Genomic DNA, 26,317 nt, shown 5'->3' on the forward strand with positions numbered 1-26,317 from the left:
TTTTAAAAAACAGATGTTTAAAATATGGTCATTATAATTATTATCTATCAATGTAATACCATTGAATAATTCATTGAATCAGTGGTTGTTCATGGTCTTTAGATTGGTTTTTAAACTTCTCTTCAAGTGTTTATAAAACATGTTAAACGAAGGAAAATGATAAAGCTCAACAGAAATATATTCAATATATATTCCAAAAAGAAAAAGCCATTTTAGGTTTGTTTTCATTGGCCTAATAAAAAATTGGTATTTCAAATGCTGTTCTTGTAGGGCCTAAATTGGGGTAATTGATGCAGTTGATTTGAGAACTGGATATTACAAGCGCTGAACAAACGTTTTTTCACAGAGAAAAAGTATTTTCCAAAAAAGTAAAATATTAACTTGCTAGTGCAAGTATAAAAAAAAACAAACCCTTACATTTGGTAAAATTACCTTAATTTCCCAATTAGTATTTTGTTTTGGGGCTGAGGTTTTTTTGATGAAGGGATCAAACTTATTGCAGTTAATCATGGTTTTAGTATGAAGTAGGGTGACCAGATGTCCTGATTTTTGGGTCTTTTTCTTATATAGGCTCCTATTACCCCTCCACCTCTTGTCCCGATTTTTCACACTTGCTGTCTGCTCGCCCTAGTATGAAGGCCTCTGGGCATTTTCAAGTGACTAAACATTTTCCTTGTGTTACTGTTGGTCTTGTTAATTACTAGAGATGAGTGTTTATAATTATTGTAAATGTCTTGTCTTCTGAACTTTAAAATCATCTGAGTGCTGATAAGTTTCAGTTAAAGCTTTTTCAATAAATGCATTTTACTGCTGTGTATTCCGGGTTGGAAGCAATAAGAAGTATTTACTTAAGTTCTCTTAGTATTAACAGGTATTTAGAAAAAAAACAAACATTTGTTATGTTAGCTTGAAAAAGTCTTAAAATATGAATTTTGCCAAATTCTTATTTACAGTAGGCAATTTGTTAAATAAGTTGAATCAAGCTTGCAGTTAAGTGTGTATGTAGAATTAATTGAACTGGGATATTAGACTAAAAGACTTTCAAGTTAAAGCTTTTCTGCACATGATAGTCTTCATAATTATTTCAATGTTGACTGCAACATTTAAGAAAAGAAAAATCTTACTGTAACTCCCAAACTATTAGGGAAATAGGTAGCATCATCAACAGCAACAAAATCCATAGAATCATTCAAATAGAGATTTTCTTCAAAATCTTGGCCAGTGCTATAGTTTATAATTTAACTGGCAGTTATGTCCTTGCTGATTGAATTTATTAGAACATGCCTGAAAAATGACTGATCGATCCAGTTTCACTTATTTAGTGTTACAAAACTGACTTAAGAAGTTAATTGCAATTTATTTCCATAGTTTCTCGAGCCATTGCAGAGAATAACAGAGTAAAACTGGATTTATACTGACTTTTAAGAAGCAGATATTTGTTGAAAAGCAAAGTGAGAGTGCAAAGATCCATGTCAATATTCAGAATTCATATTTCCCTTGAATGGATGGTTGTGATAAAAAATGGTACATGTGGTGTGTTTTCATTGCCTGTTGAAAGACTTTCATGCAGTTAAAATAAGCATTTTGATGGTGGTTGAATTAAGAGTTTTTGTCAGTCTCTTCTCATCATGGATGATTAGACTAAAACGTCTGCTTGTCTTGACTTGAGATCACCACAGCTTTAGATAACATGCTTTGTGATTGAAGGTCGAAATATTTTGAATTCTAATAGGCTGCCAGATGAATTGCTTGAAATAGACTGTAAAATTTCAAGGCTTCCTTTTCCATCTGCTGTGAAAAGAACCATTGGGAATGGTTGAGCTTGATGATCATAGAATTACTGGATGGTGATTCTAAAACCCTCAAAGGGAAGTTGCTATGGAGATCTAGTTCCAAACTGTGAAATGATTCACCTTTGAAAGGCTTCAGGGTCTGAGAAGCTGAACACATCATTGTTCAGGTGGTCATTGGTTAGGAAATTGCTGGTGCCTGTGTAATCAGCACTCCTGTGGTAGTTAACGATCTAAAAAGGTTTGTTCTGAATGATGTGGGACAACAGCAATGTGCATAAAATGGCTTCTCTCAATCATAGTTTGCTCAGTCTGGTGCTTGTAAAAATACAGTGAACTAAATGTAGAGAAATGAACTGCTTCATTGAGGAAGTCTTTTAAAAACAAAATTTTGCTCCGTGATGGATTTGACATCTAAAGTAAAAGGAGAAAAATCATTTTAGTTTAAAAAGCTGTGGTTAGATACTGCAAAAGCATTATATTCTTTTAACTTTTTTATTTTTGCAGAGTAGGAGGATGGGGGTTGTTGTGTATTCATGTTTGTGAAGCTTAAAGAACTAGCACTGTTGGAAGTTGAAGATTCCTATTGAATCAGAGCTCAGGAACATTGCAAGTAGCCTCAATATATTTTACTTATTTTGGCCCTCAAAGGATTTTTGGGCCTATCAGCAGCTGTGCTTATGCAGTTCTGACAAATGTCCTGGATTCCAGGACTCAAGTAAAGTCAAAGGCTGTTTTTTCTTTGGTAACTTATGGTATATTATGTGTTTGGGAGAAAATGAAATAGTGTATTGAAATTGTTTACACAGATGTGCACAATTAATATATTTTATAAACTGCTGCCAAGAATTTTCCCAAAAGTGCTTAATAATTTACTTTGAAATTATTTATGTAATTGACCAGTGTGACCAATCTGTGCTCTTTCAAGGAGAGTAAAATGCATTGTTCCCTGCACAAATAGGTATTGCTGGGTGTAGTCAGCAGCTACCCCTACATTTTCAGAAAATGTTCAGATGTATGATTAAATACCACACAATGTAGTTTATGTAAAAACTCTTGAATATGGTAGTGGAGTATATAATATTATTGCTGACCTAGGTGCTATTAATAGGATCAGGCAAAGATGACACTTGTGACTACTAGATGGTGCCAGATAGTTACAGAATGCAACTGAACATCATTTCAGAATATAGTTATTCTTCAAGTTAAATACTATTTAAAAATCAGCACGATTGAGATTTTACCTCATTCAAAGAATACGCTGGAGGAGTAATTACTACCTTTGTACTAGGAAGTCAACCAATATTGAAAGAATAACCTGTTTTTTTTAATAAGGGAAGGGGCTAACATTCAAAATATCATGTAAGCACTGATTTGCATCTGGTTCATAGTTACATAAATACATGTAGCTGTCTAATAGAAAATACCAAAAAACTCTCTGTAAAGATAAAACTCTTATTTTATGGAGTTCTTACCCTTTATTTTGATTACTAAGGATATTGCCTGAAAACAGAATTCTTAAATCTTAAGATTTCATCTGTTTCTGGTGTTTGTCCTCATCTGAGGGTCTCAGAAATGACATCACAATTAATTGAGTGGTGGTAACTATATGTGATGAATAAATAGCAGGAGCAAACAATTACTTAATTCTCATCTCTCTTCTTTATAAATGCATTCAGTAATAAAAAAAGAAGCAGAACTCTTCTATGTATTCTTGTTCAGACTTCCATAAGATATCAGCAAGTCATGTAATTTAATGTCAATTACTCTATGTAAAATATACCTTACAAATTATCATCAGGCCTTTTGAGGGGATATTTGGCAAAGGCTACTCTGCAACATTTTGGTTACAGTAATTAACTATTTATTAATCCTGTTGAGATTTACAAGTGGTTCTATTCTGAAAGAAACACTACTACTCTTACTATGAATTTTGTGTGTGTGTGTGTCTCAACAGGATTAATAAATAGTTAATTACTGTAACCAAAACGTTGCAGAGTAGCCTTTGCCAAATATCTCCATAAAAGGTCTGATGTCTTGGAATGCCAAGAAGCAAGGTGTGAGATCATGAATGGCATGCAGTACCACCAGTCAAACTAACCAGACATTTTTTTAGCATTGAACACTGCGGGTCTTGCTTTGTATTTTATATTTACCTGGACTAACTTCCATAGTGCTCAGAATTAGAAGAAATTCAAAGGAGAACCATGAAATTGTACAAATGTATAAAATACTGATGGTAATAACAGAACAATGAAGCCAATTAAAAAATCTTTTAAATACAGTTTTTCTTTTAAGAATTGCAATGCTATTTTTCTCATTGTAAAACAATGCCTAGGCAGTATTTTTCAGTGTACTTTGTTGCACAATCCAATGTTTGATATTTGTCTAAAGTATTGGAAGACTAAGTTGGTTCAGCCATTATTATAGTATGCTACCATTAACAGAAAAAAGATATTTCTCAAAATATTTTAAAATTTAAATAGTTAGAATAACCTTTTAGAAGCTGAAAACTTCTCTTCAAATTTTTTAAATTTTGCAACGAGGGCTGCCTCAGTTCAGACATTCAAGATTGCAGTTAATTTTCTCTTTGTTGGCTTATGCATATTGTTTACATCATATGCTTCAGCAAACAGAGCTTTGTCAAATATCTTTAAATGTTTTCTGCCCTAGTTGTAATATGGAGTCTGCACTGTTGTCACTAATTGATGATCTAGCAATAGATGAAGGTCAGTTGTACATACTTCCTTTCAGATCAGGCAGCAGCCTTCAGTACTATTGACCATAAATATTTTTTGACTTGATGCTGGCCCAATGTAGGGAGTGGATGGACAAGGATTGTTAGCCAATGATTTTATTCTTTCCTCTCAGAAATCCAGGTGGGTGGGTGTTGGACAGTTATTTATCCAATCTGAGGAGTTTCACTTTTAGTATTCTAGAGAATTCTGTAGTCTCTATCTTGTTTAACATGTAATTTTTATTAGTACTTATTTTTATTACAGTATCAACAGGGGCCCCAATCAGGATCCTTCCCCATTGTGCTTGGCGCTGTCTAAAATTGAAATAAAAGAGCTTGCAGCCTAAATAGGGACAGACAACAGGAGGATGTAGAAAATAAAGGGAGGAAGGAGGAGGAGGATGATAAAGGTGAAAGTAATAAGAACCCAGAGTTGTACAGTTTGAAGTCTTCATAGTTTTTGTTTTTAAACAAATGAATGTGAATCACTACAGCTGCTTATCATGGGACTGCTGGGGATAATTAATTTATTTGGATTTCTTTGTCACTAGTATTTAGATGACACAGTTTCATATCTCAGACATCTTCACTGGCACAATACTTCTTATATCTGTGTTTCATGAAATTCCTGTGATGATTGCTCTTGGATCTGGGACTTGTCACTGTTATCTGTCTTTGTCACTTCCAGATTGGACCTTTCTTTGGAAATCACTTGGACGCTTCAGCTGATTAATAGCACGGTGGACTGACTGGTTAGAGGGATTAACCTCAGCAGCAGTTTATACAAGAGATCCATAGACTAGATCTGCCTTCCTGTTCCTTTCTAGATGTGGTCATGTCTAGAGCCCTGTATGGTACAGCTCCTATGGGAAATGCCTTATTTTGTGCCCTTCATTTGTCTATTGAGATTAGTTATAAACTCTTTGGGTCAGAGACCATCTTTTTGTTATCTTTCTGCAGTGTTGAGGCTATCACAATACAAATAATAATAATAATAATGGGTGACAGTACACTGCTTTTGAACAGAGAAGGCTATAAAACAAGCAGTCAGTAAACATCCAGTCAAAGCCTCCAGAAGATGCTCAACACATATGAAAATCATGCTGCTTATTTACGTTCCTAATTAAGAGATGCCTCATTTCAGGCATACAAGATTGCAAATTATGGCCTATCTGGCTACATTTTTATGTGCCCTTTGCTGTAGTACCTAGGCTCCATATACTTAACTAAAATCAATACATCTGATACCAAAGGGCTTTTGGGAAGGACTGAAAATAAGGCCTCTGTTTCCAATAATAAAGCATTAATTATCAGAATGGAATGAACACCATAGGTCCCTCTCCCCCCCCTTTTCCCCCCCTTCTTTCTGGGGCCTAAGGGAAGAATCTCAGATCTTTTTCTTTCTGCTACTAGCAAATTTCCTAAAGGAAGCATTCTTCAGATTGGTTAATACTAGCCTTTCTAGGTCCTCCCAGAGAGGAGACATCTATCCCTGTGTGAAAATTAAGATGGGAAGATAGATGCTAGCAATAATTCAGAGGGGACAGGTTTCAGAGTAGCAGCTGTGTTAGTCTGTATCCACAAAAAAAAAAAAGCCTCTTAGAGTTGGTAGGGCAACTCCCACCTTTTCATGTTCTCTGTATGTGTATATATATATCTCCTTACTATATGTTCCATTATATGCATCTGATGAGGTGGGCTGTATGCTCAAATAAATTGGTTAGTCTCTAAGGTGTCAGAGGGGATACTGCATACACAGCTTTCCCTCATATCTAGGAAAATGATATTTTCTTGCTCTTGTGGCATAGATACAAGGCTTAAAAGTCCAAATAGTTCTTTTTCCTGTGAATAGCACTGATAGTCTTAAAATCAGAGAGAGCGTGAGAATTGCATCTAATTTACTTTATTGCCCAGAGTAAGTCAGGAGAGAACTTGACCATTAATGGTTTTAAAAACATAGAATCAGTTTGCAAACAAGAACAGATCAAAATTCATGATCGGTCTCTAAGAGAGGTTGTGATGTACACTGATGGATCATCAAAATGCTTCCTTCTGCAAACTGTCATTCATAAATACCTAAGGTTTGTACCAGAATCCCAGTGTTTTCAGTATTACATTGCACCCTTTAATCTTGCCACATACCGAAGGAAGCTAACCAAAATTAGGTTGGTGTTAGTAGTCGCCATCAGGAAAAAAGGATATCAGTAATTCACTATCGGAATGTGTGGCTAATATGAGATTCATCACTTTCATAATCAGTAACAGCAATAAGAGCTACCTGAAATTTATTCCAGGACCTAGGGCTATTGAGTGATCAAACACAATAACTCCTTAACTCAGTCAGGAGATGAATCACCTGGGATGCATTTCTGTAGTGACTAAAGGAAGGTCTTTCTGTCTGCAGAAGAAGTAAGCAAAATAAATCAAGAGATGGACAAGAATACTTACCTCTGAAAATGAGACTAGAGCTGATTTTTTTTTTTCTACTTGGAAATTATGCCATGGGCCTGGTTACTTTCTAGTGTTTCCTTGCTGCTGCAGGGGAGAAGTCTGTGTTTTCAAAGAATTTGGATATGGTTTGCTTTCCTAGGGAATTGTGCATTTATCTGAAGTGGTGGTTGTGGAATTTTTGATGTCTCAGAAAAGTAACATTATTACAGAATGGGCAATACTCATGATATATTGTGCTGGGTCACCCCTCCACATCAACACTATTTTGTGGCACTTGATAAGGTCAGTGTCACATCTTAACATAAATATCCTAGAAAAGACAGTGACCAGAAGTCTCCTCCGAACAAGATTTGGTGGACAGTGCAGCGATAGCATCTCAATTAAACAATCAGTGGGAGTTGTAATGGGCCTGTGGTTTTGGAAGCACAGAGGGCTCTAAGATTCATTTCTTCTGTCTTCAGATAATTACCCATAACTGGCCAGAGGAATTTGATAAACAGTCTCAGCAGGTAGAAGATTCTGCCAGTGGAGTGATGACTACTTCCAATTGTGGGTGTAGCAAGGTAGAACGATAGCACATTCTAGACATATGTTGCAACAGGAATCAATCACCGATGCTTGTCATACAGATACAAGTGTCCATCCCCTGAAGCAGTATTTGTAGGTATGTTCTTTGTTCCCTTAGACTGCTTTCTTGGTGAAGTCTTTCCTTCTGCTAAAATAGATTTATTAGGAGCAGAATTGTGTTCTCTTCCACTGAATTCCCATATGACCTTAAATGAACATCTCTGCCTCAGTTTCTCCATCTATAAAATTGAGGCTATAATCACTCATCTTTGTGACGTGCATTAAGAGTGTTGGATAAAAGTTCCTTTTATGTAAATGAAAAGTGGTTTTATATGGATTGGTTCATACATTTAGGAACTAGATGCTATATTCTTTACTACTACTTATAAATCAGGTACTGCTGCTGTTTTGTTTTTATCTTGCATGTGCTCTCCCTGTACATTAGTTAATACACAAATAGATTTTGTCCTTTCTATAAAATAGTTGTCAAAAGATTGATTTTGTGTGGAAGTACGCAATTTCCTCTTTGGTGCTAGAACTAGTTTCTCCTTACCCTAACTGCTGCTGCAGTGCCACTAGACTCGCCTCATAATAGATAAGCATCTACTTTCCTCAGGCTCCCTGGGTGTATGTGTATCAGATTGCTTGAACAAAGTACATTAGGTGCAGAGTAATTAACAATGCAGTTCAGATTCTGAACTTCTTTTTAGTTATTTAAAATCAAGGCTAAACTTAATAAAAACACGTGTTTTGAATGGGAATTAAAATCTTCTCTTGCGTTACTACAGTATGAGTAAAACAAAATAATTATTGCCAGAGTCACTGAGTGCTTGCATTTAAAATAAATTTATACATATTATTTAAAAAAATCTAGTTAACTTTAAAATATGTAAGTTTTCTTGTCATTTAGGGTTCTGTGAAGCTGATCATCAAGAGGGTTGCAAATCATTGGCAGTTTCTATTTTCAGAGTTCCACATCCTGGAGTAATTTGCTTTAATTTCACCCAATTTAACCTATACTTCACACCATCACCATTCAGCTTTAATAGCTATGTTCTATGCATAAGAAAAGCAGATAAATGTCCACAATTAGACTGCGAATGATTACAACTAGTTAGGGTCTTATGAAGACAAAACTTAAAGGACCATGGCATTAAACAAAGCCGCAAAAGACATCTGAAAAATTTTCTCCAGAAGTCAAGTCTACCAGGGTGTTTTATTGACTTTTTTTACTTGATTTTACTTATGTTTAAGATATTAGGTATGCCTTCTTTAACTGAAAAATATTCTTCTTTAAAGAATATTAGATCTCGAGTTACAATTGATGGATTTTTATTATAAACTAACTTCCTCTTAAAGAAGGTTTAGTATATCTGCCTCTTGCATTTGTAGATATTTATTAACATATATGCAGCATTTTAAGACATTTTATGGTATGCTTATCCAGTAGCGTGGGGTTTTTGCCCATAAAGTATATTTTGTATATAAAGTCTATGAAGTAAAGTTCATCTTCAAAGTTTAGCACTTTTTCTAATGCTTAGTGTAACATCACCACAATAGTTAAAAGGGTGTCAGTTTCCATTACAGATCCCCCTAATTCTCAAGATAATGGCATGCAAGAGCTTCAGTCTGGATATAGGTGGCCTTTATACATATTTTTAATTGATATATGAATCAGAAGTTTTGTTTTGTGCATTTTTCTGTTGCTCATTGGAACATCGAATTTTTACTTTTAAAAAAAATGTGACAAGTCACAGCAGTGTTTTATTTGGTGAATGGAGAGACAAATGTTGTAATAACTATTACAGGGTCCATATCAATGTACATGGGGTACACACTCTTCCCCCCCCCCCCCCCGCGCCCCCCCTCCAAATGGGAACTGGTTTAATAACATTTGTTGAATATTTGCTAGAGAGGAGCAAGTATCAACTACATTTCCTGGTCTTAAGAGTCAGAAGTATGAAACTTTCTCTTACCATTTCTTTACAAGCTTAAGCGGGTTAACTTTTTCCCTAAGAAAAATACTGATAGAAACCCTAAATTTATAAAGATAATTTGTGATCCATTTCAGATTCTGATCAGTAGGAATACTCTTATTCATTACTTATTTTATAGTCTATGCACTTCTTTAAATACTTATCCTGTTAGTAAATACAGATACTAAACTATTTTACATTGTATTAACTTTATTGTAAATTTAACCTCATGTCAATTAGTAGCTTATTCACCTTTTTTGTATTAAAGACAAGATAATAACAAGAAGAAAAATATGAAGCAGCAGATAGTGTAAAAAATCCCTGTGAATTAATCTTGAAGACTTATTAGTTGTACCTAATTGCATTCAGAATCAAAATATTTAAAAATGAATAATTGCAAATATATCTTTATTTTTATATCTGTGCTACAAAGTGGTCTGTGGTAGAGACAATAAAGCTTATGCTATAGGCAGCTTCAGATTTGTATCAAACTAGTTTCATATGCTATATCATAAAACTTTCAGTCCAATCAGCAACTACATTTAAATACTGCAAATTGTAGCAGCAAAACAATAATTCTGCTGATTAGCCCCTTTCCATTTCTTGTAAGTGAACTGTTTATGCTGTTGAGTACCTTTTGAAAAAAGAAAAAGCCAAAACAGCCTTGATTAGTCAAGGAGTAATTGGATGACTTGATTTTAGCAAGAGAATGAATTGGTTGATGATAGCCTGTAACTAAGTGTAGTGGTTCTGTTCAGATGAATACATAACATACCGTCATCAGATCTTGACAGGTATAACATAAGCACTGCAAAAATCTCTGGAGGTTTAGAGGTAAATTTTATCTCAAGGAATTTTGAAGCAGATTCTTGAAAGAAGTGGAAGAAAAATTTGTGCGTTCGGGTGCTATTTAATAGATGCCTCCTTTTACTACCATATTATGTGAATATTTATCTTTTGTTACTTTACACATTTGTGCCGGCATAGGTAAGAAATTTACGTTAATAAAAAGTTGAGGTCTCTGTGCCCTCATTGCTGTCAGTAACTGGCAAATGGATAGCTCCTCCTTCTCTTCTTTAACTGGCAGGTCAGCAACCAGTGAAAATGTTCAGTTTTGTGTCCGTCTGAGCAGCCAGGCCATTTCCCCCTTTTTTGTTGCTCCAGTTTCTCCAGCCTCACTTGAAGAGCAAAGCAACAGAACCAGACATCACTCACTGACTTTACAGTACAGACTTTTAAAGCTTTTCTTCCTCCCAGAATTATATTTCAACTCTTGAAAAATGAGTACCTTTGTAAAGTGGATTTCCCTAAGGACTTGCAGGTGCATGGAAGGGTTCCTTCTTCTACACTGCTTTTGGCTGCATATGAAGGATCAAGACTCCTTCTTCCCTGCTAGCCCACATAGTCTAAGAAATGCAGAGAGCCCAAGACAAATCTTTCCTTGAAATAGAACCTTGAGATTTAAGACCACTGGCAACAGGAGAAAAAACTGGATTTAGCAGGGATTAATTTCCAGACCCTTCCCTTTCCATCAGTTTCAGGTTAGGTAAGTAGTATTTTGCCCTGTGATAATTTTGTGACTCAGTCAGATGGTTCCATAAAACTCAATGTGTCTTACTCATGTCCTACCCCTGAAGATTCTTCGACTTTCTGGTTTGATAGCCTTATCTGTGAACTACTAAGTGATTGTGGGGATTTGTCACCAGACTTGTTTCCAGCAAGCCTAAGATTCCTGCCTCCCATTTCCATCCCCTCTTTCTCTTACATCAGCGGAAGACAAGGATACATCCTCCTAGCCTGATTGAGTCTCTCTAGAGTTTTCCAGAAGAACTGTTTGAAAGGGTGGTTTGGGGGAGTGGGAGTCTCCATATTAAGAACATCGGTAAGACACTTATGATACAACTGGTGAAAAAGGGAAGTGAACGCCATCCTAAAGCCCCCTCCCCTCCCCACCCAACCCCCCCCCCCTTTTTTTCTTTTGAGGAATCCTTGTTCATTTTCTCATTTCAGTAAAAATATATTTAATGTTTGTACAGAAAAACTGAATGTGAGTGGCCTATACCAATTCCATAATTAATCATTATAAATTAGACAGAGAAAACCAGGATGATTAGTTAGCTCCCTCCCAGATTAGCCTCTCTCTGACCATGTGCATTTAGTTTTCACCTTTGTAGTGAGTTGAGCTTTCATAGACTCAACAGTACATAGTGAGCCACTACTAAAGATCTTTTTTTTTTTTTAAACTTTTCCATTAAACTTGCATTCCCTAGGTTTCAGAATCCACCACTTTGCAAAGCAGTGGGGACAAATCAAAGATGTCAGACGGGTTCTTCCAATGCTCTTCATTGGGCACTACCCATTTACAAGAATCTCCACTCATAAGGAAGTCTCCCATCCCCAAAGAGCTAGAAGAATTGGAGAGTAGGGAGAACAGTGGTGCTGTCATTTTATTTTATTAAAAGCACTGTAGACCTCTACCCAAAGAGAACATTTTAAGGAAATAGTTCTTGCCAAAAGTTCCAGGAGCATACAATACACCTTGTGCTCAGTTTCAACTGAATACTTGTTCATATGGTAGGGCCAGATTTTCCGAATTTTGATTTTTAATCAAATTTTTCCTAGAAACTTTGTGGAAAAAATTTATGAAAAGAATATCAGTAATATTTATGTTTTCATACTTTTTCACTGTCCGTTAGCTTTTGGCTTAAATTCATGTCATAATGGAGATTCTCAGGAACTTTGCCAGAATAGAGCCAGTTGATCTTTGTATGAAAAGACTGGTTTATCTACCATCTGCAGTGACTAAAGTTTGGGACAATGGCTGAAGGATGTCCAATCTGCCACCTGTAAAACAGAGGCAGTTGGTGAAGGCTAGTGAAGAATAATTGACCTTGTGATAGCTTTAGAGTAGGCAATCTGCCAGGCAATCTCAAGAATGTAATGGTATGTCCAGTTTTGAAGAAAGCCATATTTGGCACCAAATAGTCTGGTTTCCAGCCTGCTTCTCTTGCACAAAGTCATTGCAAAGGTGATGATGAACTCTCTTCAGGAAGGGGGCTGGCACAAAGATAGCTCTGCAGGTGGGCTCTGGTTGATTCTCTTTTTTTTGTTTGTTATTGTTTTGTTCCTTGAACAGAAAACACACGTCTTCCTCTTCAGCCCTGCTATTAACAACAAGCTTACAACAGCCAAAGTTGCTGGTGGGTTGATAGATCGTCTGTCTTGCAGACAAAAATTCTCATAGTTTCCGTGAGCTCCCCCACCTGTCTGTGTATCCACCTCTCATCTCCTGTCTTACACTTAAATTGTAAGCTCTTTTGGGGCAAGGACCACCTCTGTGTGTGTTCAGTGCCTAGCACAGTGGGGTCCTGGTCATGACTGGGGCTCTTAGACACTAACACAATATAAATAATAGCTGAATTGTGTTAAGTATAATATTGTGATTACCGTAAGATATATTAATGAAACAAGGGTATTGTAGTACTGAAGTTTGTAATTAAAATCTAAATTCCATCAAATGACAGCACACTTTTACTATTACTTTGTGCTGTGTATGGTATGCTGGCTCTGTAGAGAATACTGCATACTCGAGCATCCAACTTTAACTTTGTTATAATTTTTGAATGCTGCTTAATGTTCTGTTAATTCGTTTGGGGGTTTTTTGGTACAAAACTTCCTTATGAACTAGTGTTTTCCTTACAAGAACATTTTAAATCATTGGATAGGAAATAGTTATTTTAAGGAGTCTGCTCCAGTATGGTTTTTCGCAGACTCGCTTTCAGAGATATTTCCCCTCTTTTAATTAAAAAAAAAAAAATAGTCCAGTTGTCTACGGTCGCTAACACTTTTTGCTTCATTGGCATCACTTGGTTATTTATTATGCATTTAGTACCGTAGGCCAGATTTACCAGAATGTTGAGTCTGGTTTGCACCAGTTTTACCAGTGCAGAGCAGACTTGAAGCTGTCTTTATGAACTGCTTAAGGATTCCCCGTGGGGATAGGGGCAGTTGTGCCTGACTGAATGGGAGAGGCTAGGGGTCAGCCAAGGTCTGCATGGGGGAAGTTTCCCAACTCCCTAACAATTCCTCCCTGCCAGAAAAATCTTATTCCATACTTCTCCCACCCACGCACAACAACCCTCCAGGTTCACTCCCAGGCTCCTTCCTTGCAATTACTTCCCCCTCCCTCAGCTCTTCTGTTACCCCTAGTTCTTCTTCGAGTGCTTGCTCGAGTGCTTGCTCATATGGATTCCAGTTAGTCTTAGACACTAACACAATATAAATATTAGCTGAATTGTGTTAAGTATAATATTGTGATTACAGTAATACAGTGATTACTTCTTCGAGTGCTTGCTCATATGGATTCCAGTTAGGTGTGCATGCACTGTGTTCATGATCGTGGGAGAATTTTTACCCTAGCAACACCTGATGGGTTGGCTGTGGAGCCCCTTGGAGTGGCGCCTTAATGGCGCTGGATATATACCCCAGCTGACCCAGCGCCCCCTCAGTTCCTTCTTCCCTCCCGTGACAGTCGTTGGAACTGTGGATTGCAGCATAGCTGTCCTCCACTCTCCCTAGCTTTGCTTCCCTGTTTTAGATAGTTGTCTTAGTTGTTACAATATATATAGTTAGTATAGTGTAAATAGAGTTATAAAGTTAGGCTTGTAGTTAAGTCTAGCAGGTTGGAAAAGGTCCTCCCCCTTCCTCCCTGCCTGCCGCCCAGGCTCATGCCCAAGGCTCCAGGTTTTAAGCTGTGTAGAGCTTGCTCAAAGCCTATGTCAACGGGAGACCCCCCACGACTCTTGCCTGAAGTGTCTCGGGGAGTTTCACCAGGCTAAGAAGTGCAAGGTCTGTAAGGCATTCAGATCTCGAACCAAAAAGGAGTGGGACTTTAGGCTCAAGCAGCTCCTTATGGAGGCGGCCCTTAGCCCACATCCCCTATCAGCACACCAAGTTCTGGCACCAAGTGCATCGGTGCTTAGTGCCCCGGCAGCTGCTTCAGGTACGGCACCACAGAGAGACTCGGATAGAGGCCCGCGGCACCAGACCTCTCCAGCACCGTGTCCAGTGCAAGTGGCTCGGCGCCGTTCCCTGTCTCCAGGACAGAAGAGACTGCGCAAGCCGGAGGCGACTGTCTTGCAGCCACAGGTGTCGGCACCTCCTTTGCTAACCTCCAAGTTGCATCCAGCGCCAGAGCGACCGAGGGTACAAGCGCTGATATCGGCACCATTGACTCCGGCACCGAGAGAGGGAGCCATTGAGTCAAGTGCACACTGGCTTCCCAGCCCGGACCATGGTTGAGCCCCGGCTTCCATCGACACCGGAGACATTTGTGACAGCGAGAGACCTCATGGCCCTCACAGAGCCGGCACCGGTGCAGACTGCGGCACCGCCTCTGACTTCTGTTATGCAGTCTAGGGGCAAGCCTACCCTAACGTCCCCCATCTCCTAGTGTGGAGACGTGGCACCGATCCCGAAGCCAGTCCCAGTCCCGGTGCCGTTCACAGTCCTGACGCCATTCCCTCTGAAAGATTCTGAACAACAGTTACAAAGATGAGTAACTGTTTTTTCTCCCAAGCCTTTGTACTGGTTCTGCAAGGTGTGGGAAATACATTTCTGTATTGTAGTTTAAGTGAATGATTACTCAAAGTTCTGTATTAATATGCCTAGTCGGGAATCTATTTGTCAAATAAAAATATCCTCAATCTTTTTTGTTGTCTGGATTGTTACAGACATACTTGTGGACAGGTATTTTGAAATGAATTACCAAAATAATTGAAACTGGCATGATTATGTAGTGTTATTTTGACACATAAAATATGCACAAATTTGCAAAATTTTAAAATTCTGTGTACAGAATTTTTAATTTTTTGGCTCAGAATTCCCTAGGACTATTGATGTGGAAAAGATTTCACTTTTGTGTAACCAACGAGGAATTTCCTCTTTACAGGCTAAGATCCCAGACATGTGAATTACGATTTGTTATTAAAAATCCTTGGGATTATCTGTTAGCTCCATCAGAGTACACCTGTGGCCATCAGCACCAGTATACACCAACTCTGTATTTTCCTGCCCAGTTCATGAAGGGTTTGATTTGCATCTTCCCTCTGGTGGTGAAACTGGTACTGCCCTTGGACTTGAAACTTGATAAACCCTCACTAAGCCTCCTTTTGAGTCCCTGGTGTCCTGCTCTCCTCTACATCTTTCTATTAAAGTAGCATTTCTGGATAGAGGAGTTGGAAACTAGGGACACTCATGGCTGGTAACAGTCCCTCACCACCTGCCTCTTCCCACCCTTCTTCCCCAAGGATAAAGTTTCTAATAGGCTGCATCCTAATTTTGTGTCTCAGGTAGTGTTGGACTTTCACATCAACCAAAATATCCAGCTGCCTGTGTTTTACTCTGAACCCTACTTAGGCAGAGAAGAGATGGCATAGCAGTCACTGAACGAGTGTCGGGATCTTGGCTTCTGCCTGTCTGAAAGTCCCCTAGAAACACTTCATTTCATTCAGAGAACTATAGAAAGAAAAGGCTATCTCATCCCAGAGGCTGTCAAAATGCTATGAGATGAACATCACCCTTGAGGGCAGCATAAGAACTTACTGGACTAGAATTTGTGCAGCTTTGATACCTTCTTTAGAGATGTTCCTGTTACTGACATCTGCAGATTAGCAGCTTCGAATTCTGTTCACACTCTTGCTAAAACACTATGCCCTGGTGCAAGCAGCTGCTTCTGATGCCTCTATAGGCAGGGCAGTTTTGGAATCTGTTGTATTACTGGACTCCAGGCACCTACCACATCATAAAGATGCTGCTGTGAATCACCTGAGCTGCACTGCACATAGGGACAGTCACTCAAAAGAGGGGTACTCATCTAGTAGTAGCTTGAGTTCTTCAAGATGTGTTGTCCCTATGTGTAGTGCGCTGCAGCTCTGTCCTTGCTGCCTGCTTTCCATCTTTGGGAACTTGAGGTAGAGAAGGGACTAAAATGGCAGTAGTCTGGCCATTCCCTTTATTCTCTTGATGCAAAGCATGAGGAGAGCTGGGGTTCATATATGGACCCACAGGGACTCTGCTAAAGAAAATTATCTGGTCCTGGGCATATGGCGCACATGCACAACTTGAAGTGTACTACACATAGGGATAACACATCTTGAAGAACAGAAGTTATTACAAGGTGAGTTATTCCTTGTTAATAACATTTCTGTTCATATCCAGATGTGTTATTGCCAAGTTTGGTGTATGTTCTAAGTGGTTTTTGGTTGAAAGTCTTTTAGTTTTAGGGAGCTAATTGATATGCTTTAGAGAATTTGAGAAGAAAGGATTTTCCAAGCTGCTGTTAGCATTTTCTACAATGTGAAAATGATTTTGACATTATGTATCTTCATTTATTCCATCTGTAAGCTACACACCTGCTGTTGTACCCGAATAGCTTAGACATTCTTACCATGCTTACTTTGACTTTTTTAAATGTTTAAATGTAATCTTTTTATTATAAAACCACTCTTTTCAATAATTTATTTAAAAGTGAAAACGGTTGAAATGTGATGACATAGAAAACTAACATTCTATCTAGCAATTGTGAAGTATTGTTTTTAATTTAGAGTAGAAAATATCTTGCCCTAAATTTGGTGCACTAAAAGTGAAGTCCATTGATTTATTCTGTCACAAGATAGGGCTTGGCTACACTGGCGCTTTACAGCGCTGCAACTTTCTTGCTCGGGGGTGTGAAGCAAGTTACAGCGCTGTAAAGCGCCAGTGTAAACTGTGCCCCAGCGCTGTAAACTAATCCTCACGGCGAGGTGGAGTACGTGCAGTGCTGGGAGAGCTCTCTCCCAGCGCTGGCGCCGCGACCACACTCGCACTTCAAAGCGCTGCCGCAGGAGTGCTCCCACGGCAGCGCTTTGGAGTTTCGAGTGTAGCCAAGTGCATAGTCACGTTTGGTGAGCTACATTCCATGAATTCAGTAATATTCAAAAGTATATTAGTTTTGTTTTTCAGTCTCTTTGTTAATTTCTAAGTACGTTCTTGTGCTAAGTAATCTGTATAGTGGGTCATTACAATGAAATTGATCCATGAATACTTCAGGACCACCCTCCTCCAACCCCATTTAAAACCTTTCTTAGGTTTTGTTCAGTTTTTGTGATGCTATTCCTTATCTGATAATTTAAGAGTAAATCCCAGTTGAATTATGTTGCCACATTATGTCTTCAATAGAGCATAAAGTCAGTACACATGCTTCAGTAATATCTGTTTTTTTTTTACCCCTTATGTTTCCATTTGGCAATTTGAAATTATGGCTTCAGCTCCACTTTAAATATGTGATAATAGATGTGTTTCTAATAAGGGCCAGCACCATTTTGTTCAGATGCTGTGAATGGTTGTCACTCATATATGACAAATGCACCTTCATCCGCTTCTTTGATGGCCTCCGAAAAACCATACCCTCAAATCAGGACGATGAAATTAGCTGCTGTGTAAATTGTGTGTCTGAGTGGTTCATTATCTAATCACCGTCAGAACCACAGTGATAAAGTAGATTGAAGCAGGGAAGAGGTCTGCCAGATGATTTCAGGCCTTTTTCTAAATTCTGTTTCCCTTGGAAACCCTAGACAATGTGGTTCAGAACTTCAAAATTCTTTGACTAGAACTTCCTATGTGTATTTTATGTACAAAACTTGTGGCTAATGATAGTGTTAGGATGACTCTTTAGATGGTCTCTTTCATTCTTCAAACCACCATTAAATATTGTAATCAATACAAAGGTATTTTGAAGTGGGCTACCATGTTTTGCTGCTGATAGCCAAGACATTTTTAAGTAAAATGGCCCCAACTTTGAGGAAAATGCTTAAATCCATCCTCATTCAGGAAAGCACTTGAGCATGTGTATAAACTTAAGTTCTTAAGTGCTTTTCTGAATTGGGGCTGGTCTCACTACTGTTCTGTACATGTCCCTGTAAAGCTTGAAATAATGTGGTAACCACATTAGTTAAGAATGAATTGCTCAACACTTGAAGTACTATAGTGTTGTAAATGAACATATTAAATATTGTGTAGAATATTGTAGGCAACTGTTCTGCGCTGGAAGAGGAATGGTCTATTTTTTTTTATCTCTGACTTTCTGTGTCTGATTATTACACTATTGTTAATGTTGTGTTGTGTTGTCTATTTAAGTTTAATACTTAATTTAAGTGTTCTTTTGTTCTAGGATCATTTGAAAATGATGATATCACTCATGTTGAAGGAAGTGTAGATCCTGTTCGCGACATTGAAATAATACATGAAGAACTTAGACTTAAGGATGAGGAAATGATCATTCCAATTATAGACAAATTAGAAAAAGTAGCTGTGAGAGGAGGGGACAAGAAATTAAAACCTGAATATGTAAGTAAAAAGTGTGCTGTTAAATGTATAATTATTTCTTGTACCAGTGTGTTTTAATTTATGTTCACACTTTTAAAAATCAGTAATGTAAAATTATACATAGACCATTATTTCTGTGTTCATTTTAAAATTATCACTGCTGCAAGGTCTGTTGGGTTAAAATCATTAACATGAGCTTCATTTTCTCTTGATAACCTAGGGTTACACTGAGGGAGCTAGATGCACGCCATTTAAAGTACTCTGACATAACTCAATCCAGTCTTGCTCAAAATGGGAGATGATACTGACATTAGTGTAATGTGAAAGCTCATACCTGCCTAGATGGATATCCCAGCTCCTGCCTCTGTGTGTATGACACTACAAAATCTCAACTTGCATCCAGATAGCCTGTCACCTATAATTAGGATGATATTCCCATTTATAAATCAGTAATAGAGTATAACCTTGTCAGACTTGATCATTGCAGAGCTCAGCACACGATCTTCAGCTAAGCACCAGAGGCCTAAAAAGTCTCCCAGAGTTTGAAACTGGGATTTGTTCCCAAAACCAGTGTACAAATTCTGATGCTGTGCTGTTCTCAGTGATTGTTGTCTAGGATGATTTGTTTGCTTGGCTCCTCTTGATCTCATTGAGAGAGGGCCCATAGTTGGAGCATTCTTGATGTTCATACTAGCATGAACATGTGCAAATCATTGTGGCGGTGACACATGATGTCCATCCTATGCTAGGGAAGGAGAAGTCCCTTTTTTTGTAGGCCAGCATCTCCCACAAATTTGATAATGGACTATTTCACTCTTGCCTGCAGTTTCCAGAGGCAGTTCAAAGAGGCAGTGCAAACTTTGCTAGCCATGCCCCGTTCTCTGGCCTGCTGCCAGATTTTGTGCTACCATGATTGAAGTCAAGTGGTAGTTCATTTTGCTCCTGACTTTTCTGTAATAGCCTATTTTATTCATTTTTTTGGGCAGTAGTAAGCGTCCGTTCTTTATTCTTCCTCCCTCTCTCTCCTGGATCTGTATTGAGCAGTGCAGTGGTCACAGCCACCTAGATTTGGTACTATAGTGCCACCCTGCTCCCCTCCCCGCCAGCCACTCCCCAAACATGGCCGAGCTGTTCAGACACCAAGGTAGAGCCTCACAAATACAAAAAGTGTTGTATTTGTGACGCAGCTTTTACAGGCTTTTTGGAGGGCGAATTGTGTCCTGCCTTTTCGGTTAGCTGACCCTTGCACTGCTAGGGCACAGGGCTTTGAGTAGAATAGGCATGTTGGGTTCCCTCCTCCGTGCCCCAAGAAGCTGAGACTCCAGCATAGAAAACCCAATATGGAGATGCAGAGTAGGGATGAGGAGGACTCCAGCCAGCCAGTCTTGGGGAGAGCAGCAGGGCTCATACGCAACTCCCTTTCTTGTCAGCTCAAACAGGGAATTCCGGCAATGGGACTCTTTCCCTGGGATACGAGGAATGGGACCCCAAGTGGGGGGACACTGAGGAAGACCTTTCCAGAGGCCTGAAGGTATTGCATAAAGCAAACCACAAAAGACCATGCTCTAGCCACAGCTGGTTGGCACTGTTGCAAAGCAGGCCAAAAAGGCTACCGTTCATGTTCTGAGCAGGGCATGTAAAAATGCAACAGTGTTCCCCATAAGATGTTTGAAATAGGACAAGGCAAATACCTGCATCGCAAGACAAGAACCACAGTGTCCTGGCTGGATGTCTTTAAGGCCATGAACATCTGACTCCCAGTCTACACGTAAGAAAATTTCCTTAGCAACAACCTTTGTTGGCAAATGCGTCAGTGCATGCAATGAGATTTTTTTTGGCCAGGGCCATGATATCCAGCTGAGCAAGCGAGGCGCCACATGTAGCTTCTCCCCTGGAAGAGGTCAATACTCACTCCAAACAAATACTATGCTCATCTAAATTCACAGATTCTCTCTTCTTTGGGGAAAAACTAGACAAAATTTTGCAGAAAATTCTACCAAACCAAAATAGCCCTTCCTTTTCCCTCCTCACTCAGTGCTCTAAGAAGGGACTATAAACCCAGCACCAGACAGAAATGTTCCTTTTGTCCAATTTTCTCACAAAAATACTAGAGGAAAGATAACAGGTATATCAGGGTAAGCCACAGAACCGGGGAATGGGTAGAAAATCCAGAGGTGGTTCCATTGACTGGAAGAGCCTGCTATGACAGTGAACAAATGTGCCTTCTCCCAGTTAGGAATCTAGAAGGCAGAATTTCTAGTTTCTCGGAAGAATGGTCTGTATTGATCAGACAGAGAGATGGGCAAGAGGAGAGAGTAAGTTGCAGATATTCCCTTGAACTAAGAGCTCCATCCCATACTTTCTCCAACCAGTCCCCCATCTTGAGCAACCTTGTTGAGCTGGTGTTAAATTAAATCTCGCTTCCACTGGACATAGGAGCTTTAGAAGGAGTTCCCGCAGAAGAAAGTTTCTTAGGTTTGTGCTCCCTTTTGTTCATTGTCTAAAAATGTACCAACGTGGTCAGAGCCATCCTGGACCTCCAAGCTTTTCAACAAATGGATGAAATAAGTGAAATTTTGGATGGAGACCCTAGCTTTAGTGGTAGCATCCTCGTCCCAAGGGAACTATTTTGCACTCTGGATCTAGCAGATGTATATCTTTATAGTCCCATATGACTGTACCACCTCAGGCTGCTAAGATTTACACAGCTCACTATTTGCACCAAACATTCCATTCAGCCTCTTTGTTCCCCCACCTCCCCCGCCACCCAGTGTCTTCACCACAATGGTGGTGAAGATGTGGGTGATAACAGCTAGACTCATGTCTCAGGGCATTCACTTGTGTCCCTTCCTGGATGACATTTTGATTGGAATTCCAACCCAACCTGCAGCACGTGGGATCTCTCCCAGCCTCCATGAGTTCTCAGAGATAACTTCTGAAGGGTTGGCTCTCTGTAGCCAGTTCCTTAAGTATCTAGGATGTATTTCATTAGGCCTTACCAACTTGAAGACATCTAATTTCTCTAAGGACAGTTCTATGCTTAAAATGCTGCAGCAGTGCAACAGCAGTGGTGCTGCTATAACACTTAAGTGAAGATGCATGTATGCCTACAGGAAGGCTTCCTCCTATAAACGTAGTTAATCCACCTCTGCCAGAGGCAGTAACTGTGCTGTCTACACCGTGGGTGAGGTCAGTGTAACTGTTATTCAGGGGTGGATTTTAGGTAGCAGTGTCCATTCAGTCAGCACATGTGGTCTGCCTCACCATTATCTAGCACTGCCAGGGCAAACCATGCTCAACCACCCTTGGCCTGGGAATGGAGTGAGTAGCAGTCCAGTTTGCTTACCTCTCTTTATATTGATAGCGTTTAGTTTATAGTTTTCAGAAGTTCAAGATGGTCTCAATAAGTGTATCAAGTTCCTGTACTTCAGTTTTAAGACTTAGCCTTTTTAAACATAAAGGGTATGAATGTGTTGGATTGTCAGCTGCTATTCCATCACTGGAACAAGGAGATTGGTTCTTGGCTCAACCTACAGGATGCCTACTTCCACATCTCAATTCGACCATCTCTTGGGAGATTCCTCCGATTTACCTTTGGCAAGACTATTATCAGTACAGAGTGCTCCCATTTGCACCCAAACGATTCTCCAAGGTCCTCTCCATGGGGGAATTCTGCACTATTACACATGCAGAATTTGCACAGAAATGAATGTTTGTGCAGAATTTCCTTTCTCCCACAGAAATGGGCTGCAGAGCTACTGGCCGCCCTAGGGGCTGCTGGACCCAGCTCAGAAACAGAAAATAGTGTTGCTAGTGGGAGGGAGCTGGAGGGTTCCTGGCCATTGCAGTTCTCAGCACACCCTGAAGGAAGGAGGTGGTGTGCAAGAAACATCATACAAGCCTGGGACTCAGCATCAGGCTGTTTCTCCCTGTGGATCCCTGGGCTCGGGGAGGCAGGATTCTGGGCTGGGGTGGACCCTGCAGATGGACTCTGGTGGGGAGGGGGTGAATGTGAGTGTCTCCAGCTGGGGTCTAGGGAGTAGGAGGTGTGGGTGTATGGGCTGGGGGGCACCCGGCAGTTGGGCTCTGGGGAGCAATGGGTGCGGGTGTTGGCCCTCCCGCTGGGCTCTGAGGTGGGGAGGAGGCAGAGATACAAGGGTTTCTTCAACTCTCTACTCCTGGGAGAATTTTTTTTGTGTACGTATTGTTACAGACATAGTTGCTGACAGGTATTTTGAAATAAATTACCAAAGTAATTGAAACTGGCGTGATTATGTAGTGTTATTTTGACAAATAAAATATGCAGAATTTTGCAGAATTTTTAATTTTTGGCTCAGAATTCCCCCAGGAGTATCCATTGTAACAGCACACTTACATTTACACTGCTGTTCACTATGTTAGTCCTCCAATCACTGCTAACCTTTATAGTGGAGAACATAAACAAAAAAGGCATTTATCACTTCAGCCGTTGCCATGTTTTCTTTATTGTCTTTTCCTCCTCATTGAGCAATGGGCCTACTTTGTCCTTGGTCTTTCTCTTGCTTCTAATGTATTTGTAGAATGTTTTCTTGTTACCCTTTATGTCACTAGCTAGTATAATCTCATTTTGTGCCTTGGCCTTTCTAATTTTGTCCATGTATGCTTGTGTTGGTTTTTATATTCATCCTTCATAATTTGACCTAGTTTCCTCTTTGTGTATGACCCTTTTGAGTTTCAAGACTCCTGGTTAAGCCAGAGTGATCTCTTACCATACTTCTTATCTTTCCTATGTATTGGGATAGTTTGCTCTTGTGACCTTAATAATGCCTCTTTTAAAAAATTGCCAGCTCTTCTGATCTTTTCTCTCCCCCTCTTAGGCTTGCTTCCCATGGGATCTTACTTACCAATTCTCTGAGTTTGCTGGAGTCTGCCTTTTAGAAGTATGTGGGGCAGTTAAAGTGCAACATACTACAGGGCTTTACAAATCACACCCCTCTAGTATGTCTTGCCAGCGACGTGTAGACAAGCCCATAGTCTATCATCTTTACTGTGAGGAGAGAACCTAGAATTAAACTATTTAGTAAGTGTATCAAGTTCCTGTACTTCAGTTTTAAGACTTAGCTTTTTTAAACATAAAGGGTATAAATGTGTTGGATTGTCAGCCCTGAATACAGAAAGTTCCTGTTTATTCATAGAACAGATACATCACAGTTTGCAGTATTGCAGACTTCACCCACACTATAGTGCCAATGTCACCTTAAAGGACCAGTGTCTATATTCATTTAATTCTTGGTGTTTCTGTTGAGACTGCCAATAAAAATGGAAAATAAATTTCTAGTGGTAGTAGCTTTGTGATGTATGTGCTTGTCCATTAGAATGCGATCACCAGTTTAGTTTGCATAAATTTAGAGTTGCTCCCAAGCAATATTTCTTTAAAATAAATTAATATTTCAAAATGCAACTTTTAAAATAAAGAAATAAAATTAATTGGAATGTTTAAAAGAAAAACATTGAAGATACTTTACATTTAGTAGCATAAGAACAGTGTAGTATATATCTAGATTAGAAGAAATCTGTCCTGATGTTTTTGCCTAGTGGACTGTGACTAAGTAATGGACATGTTAAATGTGGTTAGAGGGTAAATGTGTAGATTCAGCAAATTTGGACTATCTGCTACCATTTCTAATGTTTATAATATGTCCAGGGGCTTTAACAGACACCTTTTTGTCCACTCCTGAATTTATTTATTTTAGTTGTTGTAAGATACCTATCCAAAAGCCCTAGTTGCTTTCATACGATTAAAATATACTTTCCTTATTATGTGGGAGGTGATTTATAAATGGCAGCACAAAATAATGAATAGGTACCTGCCTTTATCTCTTTACCAGATCAACTGGATCAGAATAGAAGGAAGAATACACACATGCCTCTATACTCTGATAAATAGGATGTTGCTGATCTTTAAGGACAAGTATTCTTCATAGTTGTTGTTGATAAATTAGATCTTGTCCTGTCTGTGACTTAAGTAGCTAGTTGAGAATTGTCAAAAGCTTCAGCCTTGTCTCCATCCTAACTGTGAATATATAAAATATTGCATCGTAATTTTTATAAAGTCCTTTTTTCTTATTTATGAGCTCAGTTCCTCCCACTCAACACAGGGGAAGAGAGAGAGAGGGAAAATCTTGTACATACTTTATTAACAAAGTTCTTGCCAGTAGCTTTTCTGTTGTAATGAGTAACTTGAGCAATAAGTTACTAGGCTTTGAGAAAATATTTCTATTGTTGATATATGTGATTATGCCTAAAGTTTTTAGTGGACTGTTTACTGTGCTTAATGGGGTATTTAGAGGAAATTAAAATTCTTTATAAGGAGTGTTTTGAATGCATCAAAAATATTCTTGACAGATGTCATGGTGTTAGAGCCTAGGGCACATTACATATTGTGACTTTTTTATATTACCAGTGCCCATAGAGAAGTTAGTGCCTGAACACCTGTGACAAAAGCAGTTTTTCCAATGTAAACTTGTTTTCTGATTATATCTCACCTAATATCCAGTGGATTTTTAAGATTTTGCAAGGAATTTCTGTAAGAGTGAGAAGTAGATTTGTTCAGAAGAGAAATGCAGTGTTTCTTTTAAGTGAAGTTTGGCTATCTAAAGTTCAAGGAACATGAGACTGCTACAAGTATTCATCTTTGAAATACAGCTTTCCCCATTTCATATAATTTGTTTGCCTTTTGTTTTGAAAATCCACAAGCATAGTTGATGATTCCTGTAACTGAAAACCCCCAGGATTCGCAAGGCTGATCTATAGTAGAGAATTTTAGGGTTGTTAACACAAGTTGTCACCTGGGATGTTTGTAAAATGCTTCATATCTGCACACAAAAATTCCTGTGATGTTTCACAAGCATCCTCAGTATTGTTACAACTGCTGTAGCTCTGAGTAAGTCTTAGAACAGAATTCTTCCTCCAGTTCAGTTTGTTAGGGTAGGAGGGAAAAATAGGTGATACACGTGTACTAGTTCAATTACTCCTCCTGTTGCATTCTCCTGGTGCTCTTGCTCACCTTTCAGTAATGGTGTTGAATACTATTTCTGCCACATGTCAACTCCTTTTCACCCCAGCTGATGAAATTCAATTTTGTCTCTTTCTCAGTTGTGGATATATACAACGTTGCATCATAATTTTTATGAAGGGTTTTTGTCTCATTTGTGAACTTAGTTTCTCCCACTCAACACATAGGGGGAGAGACAGGGAAAGGTGTTATGAGTAACTTAGACTATGTCTACACTACAGACCTTACAATGGCACCACTGTACCGCTGCAGTTGCGCCGCTGTAATGTCTCCTGTGTAGAGGTCTCCCAATCGGCATAATTAAACCATCCCCAATGAGCAGTGGTAGCTATGTCAGCGGGAGACACTCTCCACTGACATAGTGCTGTCCACACCGGCA

At 39.0% G+C, this 26,317-nt stretch overlaps 1 protein-coding gene across 4 annotated transcripts in view; it reads left to right on the forward strand.

Moving 5' to 3' along the window:
* Positions 1–26,317, forward strand: part of OLA1 (Obg like ATPase 1) — a 172,719-nt gene that overhangs the window by 85,199 nt on the left and 61,203 nt on the right. For 2 of the 4 annotated variants that reach the window (XM_039494385.1, XM_039494384.1), the window contains exon 5: positions 18,730–18,905. In XM_039494385.1, coding sequence (XP_039350319.1) covers positions 18,730–18,905 — 176 coding nt within the window. Of the gene's footprint in view, positions 1–1,899; positions 2,032–18,729; positions 18,906–26,317 lie in introns of those variants that run through there. The other 2 variants (XM_039494386.1, XM_039494387.1) reach the window with 2 other exon arrangements.

This window comes from Mauremys reevesii, linkage group 11 (genome assembly GCF_016161935.1).
Source record: "Mauremys reevesii isolate NIE-2019 linkage group 11, ASM1616193v1, whole genome shotgun sequence".
NCBI classification, from domain to species: Eukaryota; Metazoa; Chordata; order Testudines; family Geoemydidae; genus Mauremys; species Mauremys reevesii.